Source organism: Saccopteryx leptura, chromosome 2, assembly GCF_036850995.1.
Source record: "Saccopteryx leptura isolate mSacLep1 chromosome 2, mSacLep1_pri_phased_curated, whole genome shotgun sequence".
NCBI classification, from domain to species: Eukaryota; Metazoa; Chordata; class Mammalia; order Chiroptera; family Emballonuridae; genus Saccopteryx; species Saccopteryx leptura.
In genome coordinates, this window is record NC_089504.1 from 323,770,781 (window position 1) to 323,794,272 (window position 23,492).

Sequence of the window (23,492 nt, forward strand, 5' to 3'; positions counted from 1 at the left end):
ATAGACAAGAAGGGAGAGAGATGAGAAGCATCAATTCTTCATTGCAGCTCCTTAGTTTTTTTAGTTGTTCATTGATTTCTTTCTCATATGTGCTTTGACCAGGGGGCTGCAGCAGAGCAAGTGACCCCTTGCTCGAGCCGGCAACCTTTTGAGCTTAAGCCAGTGACAGTGGGGTCATGTCTATGATCCCATGCTCAAGCCAGCGACCCCACGCTCAAACTGGTGAGCTTGTGCTCATGCCGGAGACCTCAGTGTTTCGAACCTGGGTCCTCCGCATCTCAGTCGGACGCTCTGTCCACTGCGCCACCACCTGGTCAGGCTGTAAATTCTTTAATTCTTTTTTCATTGTTTTTCCATGGTGTCTGGAATTACATGGACCCAATAAAATAAATGCTTGTTAAATAAATTCAAGGGAATGTGTAGAGAAGGGCAGAGAAGGAAGTTACTTTTAAGAACACGTTTAAGGAAAGGTGGAAACCAATGTATAGGAATAATTAAGAACAGTTTTACAGACATTGAGGAAGAAGGAAATGTGTTCTGTTCCAGAACACGGTGTTAAGTTTAAGTTTGGCTTTATGTTGAAGTTTTGCTTATGGATTTTCGGTTTAGATGTCAGGAGTTAGTACAAGCAGGCTCTGCCTCTTCCTAGCTATATGATACTGGCCTATTATTTGACTTCTTTAAAACCTAATGTTCACATCTATAAAATGGGGATAATGTTATTTTGCTATTAAGAGGTCACCGATGACCTGTGAATGAGTTTTCAGGATTGTGGGATTAAAAGGTAGATTATAAGAGCTTGATTTTACTATGTTTCTAATACTAATGAACATTGAGAAGCTTAATAGGAAAGGGACATTGAAACACTATAAAGATTTTTTTAGAAAGGAGATATATTTTCTTGAGAGAATCTTACAATTATATTTTTTAAATTACATTATTGGGAGTGGTTTACAAAAGCATAAACCTATTAAGTCAAAATTGAACTTGCCTATTGAGAGCACAGTTCTCAAAATGTTTGCTATATTTTTGTTATAGAAATAAGCTCAGGGATAAAGAAGTGATTTTAAACATGTTTAGCAATTCATGGTTTTAAATATGCTTTCCTCAGAAATAAGGCTGCATCTTGATTCTAGTATTTTTCTAGAAAAATTGCATAAGGGTAAGTTATTCTAATTTTTTTTTTTACTTCTTCTGTAAGACTCTCCTGAAAAAACTACGCTGGCTGCAAAGTTATCTGCCAAGAAACAGGCATCTGTATACAGAGATCAAAGTGATGATTTTCAAGTAGAGAAGAAAAGAATTCGATCTTTAGAAACTACACAGCAGGTAAATAGAGTTTATTGGCAGTGAAATTATCCTATTAGTTACAGCTGAACAAGGTGGTCAAGTCAAGTGTCAATCGAACTTTCAGTGAAAACTTGTGGAGATTAGTTGGGTTACAGATGTAAATTAAATGGTAAATTATTGTAATTTAAATTTTATGTAGTTACTCATTACAAAGGAGTTTTTTATTATAAAAAACTATTTAAAACATAATAACATGTCTTTAAAGTGAAACTGCATGGTGCTTATATATAAGGAATATTTACCTATAACTACTTTGTACTTTTTAACTGTTATATAATGCATTTTTAAATTAAAATTCCTCTGATATGAATATTTATGTCATGGATATTTGGTGTTGATAGTTTTAGTATATTTACATGGTTTACTTTTATTTAGTGAGGTTTTAATATCAATACATGATAAACTTTATTTCTAAATATTATTGAAAAGACCTAAATTACTAGATATTTTAAATGACACATACTTTTCATAGGTGAATGCCATGTTTTCTCATAGAGTTCATGGTAGTGAGATGGGGAGGTAGACATTTTAATAGACTTAGTTACAAATAAAAAGGATAATTATTAATGAATTAGTATGTCATCTGTACATAATTGTATATTTTTAATTGAATATACTCAGCCTGACCAGGTGGTGGCGCAGTGGATAGAGTGTCAGACTGGGATGCGAAGACCCAGGTTCGAGACCCCGAGGTCACCAGCTTGAGCGTGGGCTCGTCTGGCCTGAGCAGAAAGCTCACCAGCTTAGACCCAAGGTTGCTGGCTCGAGCAAGGAGTTGCTCAGTCTGCTGAAGGCCCGTCCGTGGTCAGGGCACATATGAGAAAGCAGTCAATGAACAGCTAAGGTGTCACAACGAAAAACCAATGATTGATGCTTTTCATCTCCCTCCGTTCCTTTCTGTTTGTCCCTGTCTATCCCTCTCTCTGACTCACTCTCTGTCCCTGTAAAAAAAAAAAAAAAAAAAAAAAAAAAAAAATATATATATATATATATATATATATATATATGCTCAAAAAGTGTTTGCATTCTTTTTTCTTCTTTTTTTTTTCTTAAGTGATAGGAGGGGAGGTAGAGAAACAGACTTCCTCATGCACCTTGATAGGCATTTCTTCACTAATGCTCAATCAACTAAGCTGTTTTTAGTGCCTGAGGCTGATGTTCTGCTTGGACCTACCCAGCTATCTTCAGCACCTGGGGCCACACTCGAACCAGTCGATCCACTAGCTATGGGAGAGGAAGAGAGAAAGAAGGGGGAGAGGGAGAGAAGCAGATGGTCGCTTCTTCTATGGGCCCTGACTGGGAATTGAACCCGCGACGTCCATATCCTGGGCTGACACTCTATCCACTGAACCACCGCCAGGGCCAGTGTTTGCATTCTTATGTAGTTTATCTCTTCTGCTTATAATTTTTAACTTCCATAATTAAACCGGGTTTTTAGAAACAGAATGAATTAGGGTATTTTTGGAAAACACCAATTACAAGTGAAGCATGCATCTTTAGAGTTTCTTTTTTTCCCCCAATAAAAGAGTTGGATTTTGTGAGGTAGTGTTCAACATATAGCATTCATTCTTGACTTCATTGGGTCTCATTTCATTTTTGTAAAAAGGGGATCATCAGGCCCTGGCTGGTTGGCTGAGTGGTAGAGCATAGCCTGGTACATGGACGTCCGAGGTTTGATTCCTGGTCAGGGCACACAGGAGAAGTGACCATTTGCTTCTTTTCTCCTACCCTTTCTCTCTCTCTTTTCCTCCCCTCTCTTTCTCTTTCTCTCTTCCCCTCCTGCAGCCATGACTCAGTTGGTTCAAGTGCCTAGGCCCTGGGTGCTGAGGATGGCTTTGTGGAACCTCTGCCTGAGGCATTAAATATAGCTCCGTTGTGAGCATTGGTCCCAGATTGAGGTTGCTGGGTGGATCCCAGTCGGGACAAAGGGGAGTCTATCTCTCTATCTTCCCTCTTCTCACTTGGAAAAGAAGAAAAAAAAAAGAATGGGATCATCAATAGAAGTGCCCCCTCCCTTCGCCTTTTGCAAGTAGGAAACAGTATAGACAGCTTGGAAAGAAAACTTAGTGGTATTTATGAAAGAAATTTAGTCATATACAACTTTTATTATCAGCTCTCTAGTAAGTAATAGTAATAGTAGTAATCAAGTAATTTATTCTGTTATGTAAGAAATGAATATTTACATTTAAATTTTTTATTCTGATCTTTTTATTTAGAATGAAGTTTCTGTTATTTGCTTTTATTATCCAATTAGATATATAATTTGGACTTTGCTATAATACTATACTTGGTGTCCATATAGTGGAACTATTTTATGGGGAGATTATTTTTTGGTACTATAGTTTTGACATATTACTAATTAAAATTATTTTGGTTAGGATTCAAGAGGTATTACTCTATTCTATTTAAGTCTTATAATATGCCTATTTGTGTTTTGAAAAATTATTTAGAATAATTAATTAGTAATTTTTTTTGTATGCTGAAAACAACTATTTTGATCTGTGAGAACAACTCGCCTGCTCCAATGTTTTGTTTACTTTGAACTTTATTTTGGTTTTGTGTTTATAGATTAGAAAACGTCATTGTTTTGAAAAGGAAGTACATCATTTGGATCCAAAAGTCACTTCAGGAAAGACCCCAAAACTCAACTCTCCATTAAGAAAAATAAACTCCTTTTCTTCCTCAAATGTATGTATTTATGCCATTGTTCAGTTTAAAGATGGAGAATGCGAAATTTGCTGAATTCATTTTTGAATAAAAGAAGAACAATATAAGGCAAAGAGCAGTAGAAAACAACCCAGAAGTCCTAAGTGCTGTCATATCTCTGCTAATAATGTAGTAGTCTTAGGCTACCTCAATAGAGGCTATTCCTGCTGAGTCCTCTACCTAATGCTCCAGGAATTGTGAGGTTTTTCCAGCCTGTCTAGTGGGAGCAGGCACCATTCCATGTCCTATGTGAGTGTCTCATCATACAGGCGCTTCTTTCCAGCATTTTGGATTATTTCTTCATTGGCATGTGCTGATCAGTACTCCACTGGACACTTAAGAGGTCCTGCTGCAAATCTCTGGAGTTGATTTTTATAGCTCTCTCCTTTTTGATATTTATCTCTGTGCAGTTTATAGTTTTCTTGGTCACCCTTGAGTCTCAGCATCAATGTCTCTTGAACTCAGGGTTACTGGGCTAATGTTGGGTTTCCCCTCCCTATGCTATATAGTCTGGAAACTCTCTCAAGACAATAAGCTGAGGCAATCATAGGGCCTGTCTCATTTGTTTTCTGTCTCAGGGATCATTCTTCCTTACCTGATGTCCTATATCTCGAAAACTTGTTTCATATATTCTGTCTGTATTATTATTTTTTCAGGTAGGGGATGAGAAAACTCATTAACTTTGGGAACAAATTCCAAAAGTCTTTGAATGGCTTATAAAGCTCCTGTTTACCTATACACTTTTTCAGCATTTATATAAACTTTTTGCGCCTGACCAGGTGGTGGTGCAGTGGATAGAGCGTCGGATTGGGATGCAGAGGATCCAGGTTTGAGACCCCGAGGTTGCCAGCTTGAGCGTGGGCTCATCTGGTTTGAGCAAAAAGCTCACCAGCTTGAGCCCAAGGTCGCTGGCTTGAGCAAGGGGTTACTCGGTCTGCTGTAGCCCCACAGTCAAGGCACATATGAGAAAGCAATCAATGAACAACTAAGGTGTTGCAACGCGCAATTAAAAACTAATGATTGATGCTTTTCATCTCTCCGTTCCTGTCTGTCCCTCTCCCTGACTCTCTCTCTCTGTAAAAAAAAAACTAAGCAAAAAAAGATTTTATAAAAAAAACCCAAAAAACTTTTTTGCATTCTTTTGCCCTTTCACTTCTTCCCCAATCTTTATTTCTGACCTTTCTCACAGGTGTGAGGTGATATTTCATTGTGGTTTTGATTTGTATTTCCCTGTTGATAAGTGACGTTGAGCATCTTTTCATGTACCTCTTGGCTATCAGTAGTCTTCTTTGGAAAACTTTAAATCTTCTGTATGATATTTAATTAGATTTTTTTTTTTTTTTGCTATTAAGTTGTATGCATTTCTTATATATTTTGGATAGTAGCCCCTTACCAGATTTGCAAATATCTTTTCCCATATAGTAGGTTGCCTTTTTATTTTGTTGACTGTTTCCTTTGCTGTGCAGAAGCTTTTTATTGAATAGTTTGATGGAGTCCCCTTGTTTATTTTTGCTTTTCTTGCTTTTGCTTTTTGTGTCAGTTTCAAAAAAGAAATCATCCCCAAGATGTAAGCCAGGGACCTTGCCACTTGTTTTCTTCTAGGATATTTATGATTTTAGGTCTTATTCAAATTTTTAATCCATTTTGAATTATTTTTTTGTGTATGGTGTGAGATAGTTGAATTTTATTCTTTTGCATGTGGCTGTCCAGTTTTCTTACCACCATTTATTGAAGAGACTGTTTTTCCCTAATTGTATAACATTTCTTGATCTTTGCAGAATGGTGTATTACAAATAATAAAAATATTTTCTGTTAATTCTGGAATAGGTGATTTCATAAAGAAGTAGAAGGAAAATAGGTTTCATAAGATTATGATTTATTGTATAGCAGCTTCTGAAATTAGTTTATCACCAAAGCTCTTAAAGTAATTTTTTAAAAATGCAGTCTATATTTTAGATCTTTTTCTTTTTTTCTTTTTAAAATTAATTATTATTTTTTTATTTTTACAGGGACAGAGAGAGTCAGAGAGAGGGATAGACAGGGACAGACAGGAACCGAGAGAGATGAGAAGCATCAATCAGTTTTTTTTGTGACACCTTAGTTGTTCATTGATTGCTTTCTCATATGTGCCTTGACCAGGGGCCTTCAGCAGACTGAGTAACCCCTTGCTCGAACCAGTGACCTCAGGTCCAAGCTGGTGAGCTTTTGCTCAAACCAGATGAGCCCGCATTCAAGCTGGCGACCTCGGAGTCTCGAACCTGGGTCCTCTGCATCCCAGTCCGACGCTCTATCCACTGCGCCACCGCCTGGTCAGGCTCTTTTTTTTCTTTTAAAGAATAGTTAAGTAAATTACATCTATGACCAATCATTAGTATTAGTCTTTTTTTTTTAATTCTTTTTTATTTTTATTTTTTATAGAGACAGAGAGTCAGAGAGAGGGATAGATAGGGACAGACAGACAGGAACAGAGGGAGATGAGAAGCATCAATCATCAGTTTTTCATTGCAACACTTGAGTTGTTCATCGATTGTTTTCTCGTATGTGCCTTGACTGTGGGCCTTCAGCAGACCGAGTAACCCCTTGCTCAAGCCAGAGACCTTGGGTCCAAGGTGGTGAGCTTTGTTCAAACCAGATTAGCCCGCACTCAAGCTGGCGACCTCGGGGTCTCAAACCTGGGTCCTCTGCTTCCCAGTCCGATGCTTTGTCCACTGTGCTACCACCTGGTCAGGCTATATTTTAGGTCTTTTATGTTGACAGATATGTCTCATATTTTATGTATCGTGTATTAATCTAGATCATCTAAAGATCTTAATAAGGTAATTTGAAGGACTTGGATAATTAATATTTCTTTTTAGAACCTGTTCCTTCAAATGGGAGGAAAAAAATGGTGGGACTAGATTTAATATATCTTATATTTTATTTAGATTAACATCTCTAAATGCTTAGGATGATTTTTCTGTTCTGGTTCTTATAAGATATTAGAAGACAGTATTTATTTTTTAGAAGAATTGTTATTTGGATTCATAAATAATGATTTTGTTCTCCTATCCCTACAAAGATATAAATGTTATGGTCTTCATACATTTGAAATCTGCAGTTGTACTATTTTTTTAAAAACTTTTCTCCATAAATTAAATGACAAATTAGTTTAATGATTTTTGTTTTCCTCTAAATTTGACATTAGCCCTGGCTGGTTGGCTCAGCAGTAGAGCGTCAGCCGGGCATGTGGAAATTCCAGGTTTGATTCCCGGTCACACAGGAGAAGCGACCATCTACTTGCTTTCACTCTTCCTTCTCTCCTTTCTCCCTTTTTCTTTCTCTCTTCCCCTTCTGCAGCGATGGCTCGGTTGGAACGAGTTGGTCCCAGGCGCTGAGGATGGCTCTGTGGCCTTGCCTCAGGAGCTAAAATAGCTTGGTTGCTGAGCAATGGAGCCATGGCCCCAGATAGGCATAGCATCGCCCCATAGGGAGCTTGTCTGGTGGATCCCGGTCGGGGCGCATGCAGGAGTCTTGTCTCTCTGCCTCCACACTTCTCACTTAAGAAAAATTAAAAAATGAAAAAAATATTAAATTTGACATTAAATTTTTTAGGTTTTTAAAAAATTTTCTCAGTTTTTATTAAAATAATTTGGTTTACATCCTGTGGATTGGAAAATTGGATAGTTATCTTTTTACCTTCCTATCATCTCTAGTCTCCTCACTGTCTCTTCAGTTCAGAAAATGGTGTTGGTATCTCCTCTCTTATTGAATTACCTTCCATTGTCCAAGGGAATGGCCATTTAGATTCCTTTTTTGTACTAATGATTTATATGTCAAAGAGCTAGTGAGGCACCAATCTCTGTATGGTCAAAATACAGTTAAGAACAACATTATTTTTGCCCTGACCTGTTTGCTCAGTGATAGAGCGTTGGCCTGGTGTGTGGACGTCTCGGGTTTGATTCCCAGCCAGGGCACATATGAGAAGCACCCATCTTCTCCACTCTTTCTCTTCTTGATTCACTCTCTCTCTCTGTCTCTCTCTTCTCTTCCCCCCCTGCAGCCATGGCTTTATTGGAGTGAGTTTGCCCTGGGTGCTGAGGATGGCTCCATGGCCTCCGCCTCAGGCTTTAGAAAATTACTCTGGTTGCAATGGAGAAAGAGCCCCAGATGGGCAGAGCAGCACCCTTTCGTGGGCTTCCTGGGTGAATATCGGTCTGGGCACATGTGGGAGTCTGTCTCTGCCTACCCTCCTCTCACTAAAAAAAAAGGAACAGTATAGTTTTTTCCTAACTGGTGGTGGTGCAGTGGATAGAGCATCGACCTGGGATGCTGAGGTCCCAGGTTTGAAACCCCATGCTCTGGCTTTGGCCTGAGCAAGGTGTCACTGGCTCGGCTTGAGTGCCCCCAGTTAAGGCATATGTGAGAAAGCAATCAATGAACAACTAAAGTTCTGCAACTACAAGTTGATGCTTCTCATCTCTCTCCCTTCCTCTCTTTCTCTAAATGAGAAAGAAAAGAAAGACAAGAGAGAGAGAGAGCAAGGAAGAAAGGAAGAGAGTAAGAAAGAAAGAATAAGAAAAGGAAAGAGGGAGGGAGGGAGACATTTTGACATTGTTTCTAAAATTAGGACATTTCCATTCTGATATTACTTTGTTCCACTATTTATAATCATTTTCTTTCTTTCTTTTCTTTTTTTTTGTATTTTTCTGAAGCTGGAAACGGGGAGAGACAGTCAGACAGACAGACTCCCGCATGTGCCCGATCGGGATCCACCTGGCACGCCCACCAGGGGGCGATGCTCTGCCCCTCCTGGGCGTTGCTCTGCTGCGACCAGAGCCACTCGAGTGCCTGGGGCAGAGGCCAAGGAGCCATCCCCAGCGCCCGGGCCATCTTTGCTCCAATGGAGCCTCGGCTGCGGGAGGGGAAGAGAGAGAAAGAGAGGAAGGAGAGGGGGAGGGGTGGAGAGGCAGATGGGCGCCTCTCCTGTGTGTCCTGGCCGGGAATCGAACCCGGGACTTCTGCACGCCAGGCCGACGCTCTACCACTGAGCCAACCGGCCAGGGCCTATAATCATTTTCTATAGAATTTTTTTATACTACTTTTCTCCCAGTAGGGGAGGTATTTCTCCACAGACGCATTATACTTACTTTTTATTTGTTCATTAAATAAATGCTAACATTGTCTATATACCTTTACCAAAATTATGATATTCTTTGATTTTGTGTATCAGTAGCATTTATTATTTAGATTTTTTATTTTTGCCTAGTGTGGAGAAAAGACATGGGTCCAGCAGAGAGCGCTGTTGACCTTCATATAAAGTGTTATTGGGCAAAACTTTGGGCTTTTTTTCTCCTTTTTTATCTTACATACCTGCCTTTTTTATTTCTGTCTCTGTCTGTCTTTCTCTTCCACATTCCCTTTCCCTCCTCCATTCCTCCTTTTTTTTTTTTTTTTTTTTTTTTTTTGTTAAAGATTTTATTTATTGATTTTTAGAGATAGGAGAGAGGTAGAAGAGGGGAGGGAGGAGCAGGAAGCATCAACTCCATAGTTGCTTCTTGTATGTGCCTTGTATGTGTTTTGAACCTGTGACCTCGACGTTCCAGTTTGATGCTTTATCCACTGCGCCACCAAACACACACTCTCTCTCTCTCTCTCTCTCTCTTTCTTTCCCTTCCTCCCTCCCTCAATCCCTCCCTCCTTCCTTTTCTTTCTCTTTCTTTTCTTTCTTAATTTGTTTCTTTCTCTCTTCTTTTCTTCCTTGCCACCCCTTCTTTGTCTTCAACATTTCTCATGTTCTCTAGAATCTCAGGAGAAGATGACCAATTTTCTTGGAAAACTATTTTACAGGTCATTTCCTCCTACTTTTAATTTACTTTTATTTACTATAACTGCTTATGAGATTAAGTTTACAATGTGCTAGAAACTCTTCTAAGCACTGTAGAAATTAGTTTACCTGGTAAATACAGATTCATTTGAGTTAATGCTTTTACTACAAGGCCTTTTAACTTTTTTTTGGATTTGATAGTTTATAAAATAAGACAAGAGTTTCAATCAATTCTTATTATAATGCTATAAGAAAGGTGCTAATATTTTCCCCAAGGGCAGATGAGGAAATTGAGGTACAGGAAATTTAAATAGCTTGTTTATATCACATAACTAATGAGTTGAGGCTGGTGGTTTGAAGTAAAACCCAGGTCATCAACTCTAGAATCCATCTTTTCAACCACCTCACTATTCTGCCTTCGAATAAACTCAGATGACTGTTACATCTCATATTATATGCAGTACCATATAGATAATCCATTTGAGATTAGGTCACCTTTTTTTTTTTTTTTTTTTTTTTTTTTTGGATTTTTCCGAAGCTGGAAACGGGGAGGCAGTCAGACAGACTCCCGCATGCACCCGCCCGGGATCCACCCGGCACGCCCACCAGGGGGCGATGCTCTGCCCATCCGGGGCGTCGCTCTGTTGTGACCAGAGCCACTCCAGCGCCTGGGGCAGAGGCCAAGGGGCCATCCCCAGCGCCCGGGCCAACCCTGCTCCAATGGAGCCTCAGCTGCGGGAGGGGAAGAGAGAGAAAGAGAGGAAGAAGAGGGGGAGGGGTGGAGAAGCCGATGGGCGCCTCTCCTGTGTGCCCTGGCCGGGAATCGATCCTGGGACTTCCGCACGCCAGGCCGACGCTCCACCACTGAGCCAACTGGCCAGGGCCTATAATCATTTTCTATAGAATTTTTTTATACTACTTTTCTCCCAGTAGGGGAGGTATTTCTCCACAGATGCATTATTATGCTTATACTTACTTTTTATTTGTTCATTAAATAAATGCTAACATTGTCTATATACCTTTACCAAAATTATGATATTCTTTGATTTTGTGTATCAGTAGCATTTATTATTTAGATTTTTTATTTTTGCCTAGTGTGAAGAAAAGAGTGACGCCCCGGAGGGGCAGAGCATCGCCCCCTGATGGGCAGAGCGTCGCCCCCTGGTGGGCGTGCCGATTGGATCCAGGTCGCATGCGGGAGTCTATCTGACTGTCTCTCCCTGTTTCCAGCTTCAGAAAAATACAAAAAGAAAAAATTACTGTATTTTTTGCACAGGCAGCCTGACCAGGCAGTGATGCAGTGGATAGAGCATCGGACTGGGATGCGGAGGACCCAGGTTCGAGACCCCGAGGTTGCCAGCTTGAGCACAGGCTCATCTGGTGTGAGCAAAGCTCACCAGCTTGGACCCAAGGTTGCTGGCTCAAGCAAGCGGTCACTCGGTCTGCTGTAGCCCCCGGTCAAGGCATATATGAGAAAGCAATCAATGAACAACTAAGGTGTCGCAACGAAAAACTAAGGATTGATGCTTCTCATCTCTCTACATTCCTGTCTGTCCCTATCTATTCCTCTCTCTGAATCTCTTTCTATCTGTAAAAAAAAAAAAGGATGCACAGGCATTTGCCTTCCACTTTTGGAGGAATAAAGTGCATCTTATGGAGCGAAAAATATGGTATACAGTATTCAGGTGTACAGTTATCATCTGTATATTGTATGGTGTGTCCACCATCCCTAGTCAAAACATTAATTCCTCACTATCAACCCCTGATATTTTGCTTATCGGTTTTAAACAAATGGGTGCACACATATAGTTAGTTATCTATTGCTTTGTAACAAACCAACCATTTATTTAGCTTACTATTCTGAGGGTCAGCAATTTAGACTGGGCTTAGCTGGGCATTTATTTTGCTGATCTTAGCTGGGCCACTCATGCATCTGTGGTCAGCTGATGGTCAGCTGTAAGTCAGCATGGCAGCTCTGCTATAAGAGGTTGGTTGGCAATGTGCTAGGACCACGGGGTGGATATTCCATTCTCTAGCAGCCTAATCCTGGTTTATGTATATGATGGCCCTGGGTTCCAGGAGCAGCATGAGAACAAACCTCAAAGTGTAAATATCTTTTGAGCTCTTCTTTGTGTCACGTTTATTAATGTCCAGTCATGAAAGTAAGTCACATGGCCAAACCCAGATTGAAGGGGTGGAGTTCACCTCTTAATAAGAAGAGTTACAAAGTGACTTTGCAAAGATTTATTTGTTTTGAGGTTGCTCTAGGGTTTATAATTTGCATCTTAAATTTATCACTCTGCTAGCACCATTTTTCTTTTTTTTTTTTTTTGTATTTTTCTGAAGTGAGAAGCAAGGGAGAGGCAGGGAGACAGACAGACTCCTGCATGCACCTGACCAGGATCCTCCCGGCATGCCCACCAAGGGGCGATGCTCAGCCCCTCTGGGTGTTGCTCCGCTGCAACCAGAGCCATTCTAGCACGTGAGGCAGAGGCCACAGAGCCATCCTCAGCGCCCGAGCAAACTTTGCTACAATGGAGCCTTCGAGAGCGGAAGAGAGAGAGAAAGAGGAGGAAGAATGGAGAAGCAAATGGCACTTCTCCTGTGTGCCCTGGCCAGGATTTGAACCTGGGACTTCCACACACCAGGTTAATGCTCTACCACTGAGCCAACTGGCCAGGGCGCTTTTGGTTTTTTTTTTTGTTAAAGATTATATTTTAAAAGATTTATTGTTTTTAGAAAGAGAGAGAGAGAGAAAGGGGGAGCAGGAAGCATCAACTCATGGTAATAGTAGTAGTAGTAGTAGTAGTACATAGTAATAGTAGTAGTAGTTGCTTCCCATGTGTGCCTTGCCAGGGGAAACCCAGGGTTTCAAACCGGTGACCTCAGCATTCCAGGTTGACGTGCTATCCACTGTCCCACCATTTGGGACAGGTTTCCAGGACCATTTGTTGAAGAGACTAATTATGCTCCATTTTAATGCCTTTACTCCTTTATTGAAGATCAGTTAGCTATAGTTATGTGGGTCTATTTCTGGGCTCTATTCTGTTCCACTGATCTATCTGTCAATTCTTTTACCAATACCACATTGTCTTGCCATCAGCCAAAAAAAAAGACAATTTTATATCTTTCTTATATAAATATATAACTTATATATTTTTTTCTTGTCTTATGGCATCAGCTAGTATTTCCAGTATGATACCGAAAGGAATGATGAGAGAGAACATCCTTGCCTTGTACCTGGTCTTAGTGGGAAAGCTTTAAGTTCCGCACTATTAGGCATGATGGTTGCTGTTGTTTTTTTGTAGATATTTTTTATTAAGTTGAGGAAGATTCCTTCTGTTTCTAGTTTATTGAGCTTTTATCATGATTGGGTGTTGGATTTTGTCAAATGCTTCTTCTACATTTATTGACATGATCTTGTGCATTTTTTTTTTCTTAGCCTATTGATGTGCTGGGTTACATTAATTGATTTTCAGATGTTGAACCAGCCTTGCACAGTTGGGATAAACCCACTTGTTTTTGTTGTTGTGTGTGTGTGTGTGTGTATATATATATATATATATATATATATATATATATATATATATATATTTCTTTACACATTGTTCGTTTTGATTTGGTAATATTTTGCTGAGGCTTTTTACATTTGCGTTCATGAGACATATTGGTGTGTTTTAATGTGTTAGTCTTATTTTGATATTCAGGTAATGCTGGCCTCTAAGTTAGGCAGTATTTCTGCTTCTATCTTCTGTAAGCAATTGTAGAGAAATGCTGTAATTTCTTTTGTGTTTGGAAGAATTTAAAAGTGAACCCTTCTGGGTCTGGTACTTCCTTTTTAGAATGTTACTAGTTATTGATTTAATTCTTTAATAGATCTAGTGCTATTCCTATTGTCTGTTTTTTATTGTGTTGTATTTGGTAAATTGTTTCTTTCAAGGAATTATCTATTTCATTAGGTTATCTGATTTGTGGGCAGAGTTGTTTATAGTGTTTCTTTATTATTCTTAGTGTCCTGAAGTGACTGTAGTGAGACCCCTCTTTTATTTTCAATATTAGTAAATTGTGTCTTCTCTCATTTTCTCTTGGTTAGCCTGGCTAAAGGCTTATCAATATTTTTTGAGAGAGAGACAAGAAGGGAGAGAGATGGTAAGAGAGGATGAGAAGCATCAACTCATAGCTGCTTTCACTTTAGTTGTACATTGAGCTTCTTATACATGCCTTCACTGGGGCTGTGCCCGAGTCCCCTTGTTCAAGCCAGCACCTTTGGGCGAGTTTTGAGATTGTATGCAAGAGTCTGCACTCAGAGCCAGTGACCTTGGAATTCCAAACCGTCAATCTCAGCATTCTGGGTGGATGCTTAATCCACTGCACCACCACCAATCAGGCAAGGCTTATCAATTTTATTGATCTTTTCAAAGAAGTAGCTTTTGGTTTCACTGATTTCTCTATTGATATCTGGGTTTCAGTTTTTGTTGTTGTTGTTTTTTTTTTGTATTTTTCCGAAGCCAGAAACGGGGAGGCAGTCAGACAGACTCCTGCATGCGCCCAGCGGGATCCACCCGGCACGCCCACCAGGGGGTGATGCTCTGCCCATCCGGGGCGTCGCTGTGTTGCGACCAGAGCCACTCTAGTGCCTGAGGCAGAGGCCACAGAGCCATCCTCAGTGCCTGGCAAACTTTGCTCCAATGGAGCCTCGGCTGTGGGAGGGGAAGAGAGGAAGGAGAGGGGGAGGGGTGGAGAAGCAGATGGGCGCTTCTCCTGTGTGCCCTGGCTGGGAATCGAACCTGGGACTCCTGCACGCCAGGCCGACGCTCTACCACTGAGCCAACCGGCCAGGGCCTGGGTTTCAGTTTTAATGATTTATTTATTTATTGTTTTTTTTTGCTGCGGTTATTATGATATCTTCTGCTTACTTTGGATTTGTTTGCTCTTCTTTTTCTAGTTTCCTATGGTGAAAACTTAGATTATTGATTTTAGATGGTTTTTTCTTTTCTAATATATGCATTCAATGCTATACATTCCCCTCTATATGCTGCTTTTACTGCATACCACATATTTTGATAAATTGTGTTTTCATTTTCATTAAGTTCAAATTTTTAAGCATTTCTCTTGAGAGTTCTTCTCTGGTCCATATGTTATTTAGAAGTGAGTTGTTTAATTATCACATGTTTTGGGATTTCCAGTTAAGTTTCTGTTGTTAATTTTCAGTTTAATTCAGTCGTGGTCTGAGAGCTGACATTGTATGATTTCTATTTTTTAAAATTTGATTAAGTGTGTTTTATGGCCCAGAATGTGGTCTAACTTAATCATTGTTCCATGTGAGCTTGAGATGAATGAATGTGTATTCTACTGTCATTGGATTAAGTAGTCTGTAGATGTCAATTATGTTCTGTTGATTGTTGATATTGTTGAGTTCAATTATGTCCTTAATAATTTTCTGTTTACTGAGTCTGTCCATTTCTGATAGAGGAGTGTTAATGTCTTCAACTATGATAGTGGAATCATCTACAGTCAGCCCTTCCTATCTGTTGATTCAACCACAGGTTGAAAATATTCAGAAAAATGTTACATTGATGCTGATGTGTACTTGGCCTACAATAGTTGCATCTGTAGTGAACATGTACAGACATTTTTCCTTGTCATACCCCAAACAATACAGAGAATATCAAGAGTCAGAATTCAAAGCAAAGTTTCTACTGAGTGCATATCACTTTTGCACTGTTGTGAAGTCGAAAACTTTGAAGTCAGACCTTCATAAGTCAGGGGCTGTCTTTATTTGATTCTCTTTCTGGACTTTCTGTTTTCTTTTCCATTGATCTATACTGTTTTGATTATTGTAGCTCATTAATATTTTATGTATCTAGTTTCTTTTCATTACTTTTTTATTTTAAAAATATTTTGGCTATTCTTGTTTATTTATTTTTAAATTTTTTATTAAGTATATTGGGGTGATATTGGTCAACAAAATGGTACAGATTTCAGATGTACAGTTCTGTAATACATCACCTGTATATTGTATTTTGTGTTCACCACCCCAAGTCAAGTCTCCCTCAGTCATATACCCCCTCTACCCTCCTCTACCTCCCCTCACTTCCTTTCTCTTCTGCAATCCCCACACTGCTGTCTGTCTGTTATTTTCTTTGCTTAATTCCTTATTTTTATATACGCATGTTGAAATTAGCCTGTCAAGTTAAAAAATTTCTTGATATATTTTATAGTTATTTGGAAGAGAACTGACTTCTTTACAACCTATTTAAGAGCATGCTCTATTTCCATTTTTTTTGTTTTTCAGTAGTGTTTAAAGTTTTCTTACTAATTTTTTCAGCTTTATTGAAGTATAATTTACAAAATTATAAGATATTTAAAGTTGTGCATCATAATTTTTTTCCTTTTTATTAAAGAAAATCAAAGTTATGCTATAATAAAAAAATTCAAACAATAGAAAAACGTGTACGCAGAATAGTCATTTCCTCACTCCACATTCCCGCTCCCAGGAGTTTTGGGTGTTGTGCTAGAAGTGTGCTGTCTATCTGTAAGTGTAAATATTTTTCATTGAAAAAACATATCCAGCCCTGGCCAGATGGCCCAGTTGGTTAGAGCATTGTCCCAAAGCACAGAGGTTATTGGTTCGATCCCTGGTCAGGGCACATACAGAGACAGATTGATGTTTCTGTCTTTCTCCTTCTGCTCCCTGTTCCTCTCTCACTAAAAATCAGTAAATTTATCTCACTTAAAATCAGTAAATTTAAAAATGAAATAAAACACTTTCATATTTCATGTGTATCTTTCTATATCAACAGATTAAGACTTGCTTAGTTCTTTTAGACTAGATAATTGATTTAAAACATGGCCTATAGGTGGACCTTTTGTTTGTTCTCAATATTTTACACATAGCATCTCCTCATAGAGACACACTGAATGGGAGTGGGTGAGTACTAGGAAACATTTCTCCTTAAAGTTTACAATTTTCTTTGACTAGAATAGATTCTAATTATTAGAATAGACTTTTGAAAGTCTATGGCTAGGCTGGCAGGTAGACTCAAGATCTTAGGATCTCATTGCTCCTAAAAGAACAAGGTCATTCCTATATTCTGAAACAATCACATACTTATGCTCTCAGATGAGTAACTACAAATCACAGAAAACAGAAGAGTAGCTTACACAAAAAAGGTCACTGTTATTTCAGGTCAGGGAAATAATTGAGGTAGCTCAGGAAATCACAAAATAAAAAGAAGTAAGTATTTCAGAACAAGCTGTTATATTCATTTGGTATCAATAAAATGGTCCAAAATAAACCAGAAGGCCATGGAAAGTTATAGCTGTATAAATGATGAAATCTGATATTTACTGTTTAAATTCAGCAGCTGAAAGAATCCCTTTGTAAAGAAGATGAAGTTTACATGCATTACTTCCAGACTGCATTATTCTTTGGAAAAATATGACCTTCTAGTTAGATTTTGGGTATTACTGTTACCTTTTCCTTCACGTCGCATCATGGTGATTAACGCTCTCATTTTCTGGGCACATCCTTTTCCATGTAACAGGAAAAAGAGTAAACCTTTATTGAAAGTAGGCTGAATAGCTAAATGGCCTTCCGTTCTGAGGCATTTATATTCTGAGATAGTGTAAGAACATGAAGATGAATCCACTTGGGTCCCAAGTAGTCCTTCTATCATGGCTATATTTTCAGACATATTCAACAGCAGTTTCAAAACTTGAAGTTTGGTGCTTCCATTTCCTGTAAACAACACTTGAAACAGGTCTATAATGTAACTGTTAAGCATGTGCTGGTGGCATTGATAACTGTCTTGTTAACAAAGGAATTCAAGGGACCAGAGAAGACATCTTCACAGATTTGATTGATTTGTACCTTTACCTTGATCTGATTTTCAACATTCACATTCAGGTTACTCAGTGCCTTTAAAGTTTCCTCCTTAATACTGTGGTTGGGATCATTGATTTTGCTTCCAACAATTGGAATAACACCCTATTCATAAACAATGACCTGGTTAGCTAAAAAGGTTGCATTGTTACCTAGATAGACCAAAGCTCTTTCTGTGAGTACAGATCCTCAGTTGACTCAGGTAGATAAATGAGTTTCTGAGGTTGTTCAGCATTTAGGAGAACATCACAGCATTTAGCACTGGTGTGGTCTGTGGATCGAGGGACATAGCCAAAGTCCCTGGTCGCCTTGCCCCTGGCCCAGCATCAGCCTGTAAATGGAATAGCAGGCACCTATCTGAGGCCCGCTGCCACTCAGCCTGTGTCCCAGGCACCACCCATGCTGCTGCTAGACCTGGGGTGCAGTGCAGGGCTTGGCACAGGAGGCTCTTGGGCACTAGTGCAGGGGTCTGCAAAGCAGATGTGTCTTGCAAGCACCCGAGCTTCATCTCAGTAATTTGATTATATGCATAGATTGTGGAAGAATTCACTCCATCTAGTTAATGAACACATCCTCTTAATATCTACTTACATGTATTTGTAAGTAGATTTTTTAGGTAATTTACCTTTTATTTTTATGTGATTGGGATTTTTGTGTTACATTTTCTAATTAGTTATGGTTTTATTTAGAAAGACATTATTTTTTTACCAAACCACATTTACTATCCTTTTTTTTTTGTACATTTATGAAGTCTTTTATTGTTTATAATAGTTTCATTAAGTTTTCTTAGGCTTCCCAAGTATACAATTATATATCTTCTATAAATAGTGATTATTTTACCTCTTGTTATTTTACATAATATTTCCAGAAAAAAGTATAAGTGTAATTATAATAACAGATAGAATGATCATAGAATTTATTGTCCAGACCAGGACATTTTTGAAAATGAAGATGGTAGGGAACATTATTAATTAATCTGAAACAACAGATATAAACTGTAAAGTATGGTCATCTTTGTCTCTTTTGAGACCTTAATGGGAAGGCTTCTATTTTATCCTGATTAAGCATGATACTGGCTTTTGGAAAGTGTGTGTGTGTGTGTGTGTGTGTGTGTGTGTGTGTGTGTGTGTGTGTGTGTGATTTATTTATTTATTTTTTACAGAGGCAGAGAGAGTCAGAGAGAGAGACAGATAGGAACAGGCAGACAGGAAAGGAGAGAGATGAGAAGCATCAATACTTAGTTTTTCGTTGCGACACCTTAGTTGTTCATTGATTGCTTTCTCATATGTGCCTTGACCGTGGGGCTACAGCAGACTGAGTGACCCCTTGCTCAAGCCAATGACCTTGGGTCCAAGCTGGTGAGCTTTGCTTAAACCAGATGAGCCTGCGCTCAAGCTGGTGACCTCGGGGTCTCGAACCTGGGTCCTCCGCATCCCAGTCCAACGCTCTATCCACTGCGCCACTGCCTGGTCAGGCTATATAATTTATTTATTAAGGTATAATTTTTTGTCATGATAAAGAAAAATCTTATTTTACTTAGCATTTTCATCAAGAATGAATATTAAACTGTAAATATGAATATTATTTTTCATAAATTTTGAGGAAGGGAGAGAGATAAGAAGCATTAACTCATACTTGTATCACTTTAGTTGTTCATTGATTACTTCTCATATCTACCTTGACTGGGGGGCTCAAGTTGAGCCAGTGACCCCTTACTCAAGCCATCAACCTTGGGCTCAAGCCAGCAACCATGGGATCTTTTTGATAATCATGCTCAAGGTGGGGACCTCACGCTCAAGCTGGTGACCTTGGAGTCTCGAACGTAGGAGCTTAACATCCCAGGTCAATGTTCTTGCCACTGTGCCACTACTGTTCAGGCATGTTTTATTTCTTAATATGTTAAGCTAAATTAGTAGATGCCCTAGTCCTGAAAAGCATATCCTTTTTTTGGTGTGTGTGTGAGTGTGTGTGTGTGTGTGTGAATCTGTACAGAGTCCTGTTTGCTATTACAATTAAAATTCTTTGCTTTAATATTCATTAGTGATATTGCTCTTGATATTTTTAATGAGAGACAGTTAATCTAGGTTTAAGATCATTGTACTTGTTTTATTAAAAAATTGTAAACTTATTTAAAAAATCTCATTAAGGGAATTTTATACACAAAGCAGAGGGAGGGTAATATAGTGAACCTTGTGCCATTACTTAGCTTTAACAGTTACCAATATTTAGCCATTTTACCTCCCTGATAGTTTTATTTATCCTATGCCATTTTCTTCTTTTTTTTCCTTGGGGGTGGAGGGGATTTGGTGGTAGAAAGTATGTGGGAATATTTTTTCTTTTTTAAAAAAATTTTTATTTATTTATTTATTTATTTATTTATTTATTACAGAGACAGAGAGTGAGTCAGAGAGAGGGATAAACAGGAACAGACAGACAGGAACGGAGAGATGAGAAGCATCAATCATTAGTTTTTCGTTGCGTGTTGCAACACCTTAGTTGTTTATTGATTGCTTTCCCATATGAGCCTTGACTGCGGGCCTTCAGCAGACCAAGTAACCCCTTGCTTGAGCCAGTGACCTTGAGTTCAAGCTGGTGAGCTTTTGCTCAAACCAGATGAGCCCACGCTCAAGCTGGTGACTTCAGGGTCTTGAACCTCGGTCCTCTGCATTCCAGTCCGATGATCTATCCACTGCGCCACCGCCTGGTCAGGCTATGTGGGAATATTTTTAAAGCAACTAGAAGACATTATAGGCCCTGGCCGGTTGGCTCAGTGGTAGAGCATTGGCCTGGTGTGCAGGGGGACCCGGGTTCGATTCCCGGCCAGGGCACATAGGAGAAGCGCCCATTTGCTTCTCCACCCCCCTCCCCTCCTTCCTCTCTGTCTCTCTTTTCCCCTCCTGCAGCCAAGGCTCCATTGGAGCAAAGATGGCCTGGGCGCTGGGGATGGCTCCTTGGCCTCTGCCCCAGGCGCTGGAGTGGCTCTGGTTGAGGCAGAGCGATGCCCCAGAGGGGCAGAGCATTGCCCCCTGGTGGGCAGAGCGTAGCCCCTGGTGGGCGTGCCGGGTGTATCCCGTTCGGGCGCATGCGGGAATCTGTCTGTCTCTCCCCGTTTCTAGCTTCAGAAAAGAAAGATAAAAAAAAAAAAAAGACATTATATCTATTTTCCCATTAATAATTTAGTATATGTTTCTAACAGGTAAAGACTTTCTTAAAAAACATAGCTGTGACTATTTAAAGATAATATTATAACTAGTAGAGATACTATTAAAAAGAATTAACAGTAATTCTTTGTCTAATGCCCAGTCTGTTTAAAGTTTTTTTGTTTAAAAAATGTCATGTTAGCCTGACCAGGTGGTGGTGCAGTGGTTAGAGCATCGGACTGGGATGCAGAGGACCCAGGTTTGAGACCCCAAGGTCGCCAGCTTGAGCACGGGCTCATCTGGTTTGAGCAAAAGCCCACCAGCTTGAACCCAAGGTCGCTGGCTCCAGCAAGGGGTTACTCGGTCTGCTGAAGGCCCACGGTCAAGGCACATATGAGAAAGCAATCAATGAACAACTAAGGAACAACTAAGGTCTCGCAATGAAAAACTGATGATTGATGCTTCTCATCTCTCTTTGTTCCTGTCTGTTCCTGTCTATCCCTTTCTCTGACTCTCTTTCCCTGTATAAAATAAAAAAATTTAATAGAAAAATTTAAAAAATATTTCATTTTAGAGTTGGCTTTTTTTTGTGTGTGTGTATTTTTCTGAAGCTGGAAACGGGGAGAGACAGTCAGACAGACTCCCGCATGCGCCCGACCAGGATCCACCCGGCACGCCCACCAGGGGGCGACGCTCTGCCCACGAGGGGGTGATGCTCTGCCCCTCCGGGGCATTGCTCTGTTGCGACCAGAGTCACTCTAGCGCCTGGGGCAGAGGCCAAGGAGCCATCCCCAGCGCCCGGGCCATCTTTGCTCCAATGGACCCTCGCTGCAGGAGGGGAAGAGAGAGACAGAGAGGAAGGAGAGGGGGAGGGGTGGAGAAGCAGATGGGCGCCTCTCCTGGGTGCCCTGACCGGAAATCGAACCCGGGACTTCTGCACGCCAGGCCGACGCTCTACCACTGAGCCAACTGGCCAGGGCCTAGAGTTGGCTTTTTAAAAATCAAAATTCAAATGTACATGCATGGTATGTCTTTTGAGAAGCCATTTATTTGTTGAAAAAATTCTCTATTTGTCTTGTAGGATTTCTCATATTTTGGATATATTTGATTTTATCCTCATTGTTTTACTTAAGAGAGTCCTCTATCCCCATATTTCTAGTAATGGTAGTTAGATCTAGGTCAGTGGTAGTCAACCTGGTCCCTACCGCCCACTAGTGGGCGTTCCAGCTTTCATGGTGGGCAGTAGCAGAGCAACCAAAGTATAAATAAAAAGATAGATTTAACTATAGTAAGTTGTTTTATAAAGACTTATTCTGCCAAACTTAGTGAAAATCTGACATAAAGTACTTGGTAAGTAATTATTATTATATGCTTTAACTTGCTGCAACTCTGCTTTATGAATTTTATAAAGTATAGTTACTTACCTACTTTATAAATCACCATTACTGTGTAACCGATGAGCAGTTAGAAAATTTTACTACTAACAGAGATACAAAAGTGGGTGATAAGTATAAAAAGGTTGACTACCCCTGATCTAGAGGTAGAATTAGATTCAGGTTTGATTTTGTCCCTGCTTTCTTTTATTATTTATTTATACTTATTTTGCGAGAGAGACAGAGACACAGGGGTGTGGGACAGATAGGAAGGGAGAGACATACAGGAAGGGAGAGAGATGAGAAGCATTGATTCTTCATTGTGGCACCTTAGTTCATTAATTGCTTTCTCATACATGTCTTGATTGGGGTGTTCCAGCTGAGCAATGACCCCTTGCTCAAGTCAATTACCTTGGGCTCAAGCTGGCGACCTTGGGTTTCAAGCCAGTGATCATGAGGTCATCGCTCTGATTCTACACTCAAGCCAGCCACCTTGTGCTCAAGCCGGTGAGTGTACACTCAAGCCAGAAACCTCGGGGTTTCCAACCTGGGTCATCAGCATCCCAGGTCGACGCTCTGTCTATTGTTCTACTGCCTGGTCAGGCTTAAGTGTGTTTTTCCTGCCTCTTAGAATTTTCTTATTCTGTAAACTGGATTTCTGGATATTATCCTCTTTCATATGACCTTACCATAACATCTCAAAATAGAAGCCTTAAAAACTACATACAATATGTTCTGGTCTGTTCACTGCAGTTAAGTAACTCAGTTTACATGTCCCACGTAGCAATTCCTAGAAAAGTGAATCTCACTTGTCTTGATATGTCTGGGATTGAGTTTGGGCATGGTCATGTGTTATTAATGTAAATATTAGGTGAATCTTTTCAGAATGAACTGTTTTCAGGATAAAGGGTAGGACACATGTCTAAAGAGGTGCCTAATACAGCATCTTTATTGTAGGCACAAAATTCTTACGTATGTTAGAATATATACCAATCATTCTCATCTTTTTTTTTTTTTCTAAAATGTTTTGGTTATTCTCACTAGTAGTTTATTTTCCAGATTAATTATAGAGCCTGTTAATACTTTAAATCTGCACTGTTCTGTTCAATATACTCGCCACTAGCCACATGTGACTTTTTTTTTTTTTTTTATAGGGATAGAGAGAGAGAGAGGGACAGATAGGGACAGACAGACAGGAACGGAGAGAGATGAGAAGCATCAATCATCAGTTTTTT

General features: G+C 39.6%; 1 protein-coding gene and 1 pseudogene across 1 annotated transcript in view; one reads left to right on the top strand and one right to left on the bottom strand.

Moving 5' to 3' along the window:
• The window catches only part of BRIP1 (BRCA1 interacting helicase 1), a 152,574-nt gene that overhangs the window by 21,774 nt on the left and 107,308 nt on the right, over positions 1-23,492 (top strand). The window contains exons 5-6 of the mRNA XM_066363158.1: positions 1,202-1,329; positions 3,919-4,038. Coding sequence (XP_066219255.1) covers positions 1,202-1,329; positions 3,919-4,038 — 248 coding nt within the window. The remainder of the gene's footprint in view (positions 1-1,201; positions 1,330-3,918; positions 4,039-23,492) is intronic.
• On the bottom strand, positions 17,313-18,145 carry LOC136393596 (armadillo repeat-containing protein 10 pseudogene; annotated as a pseudogene).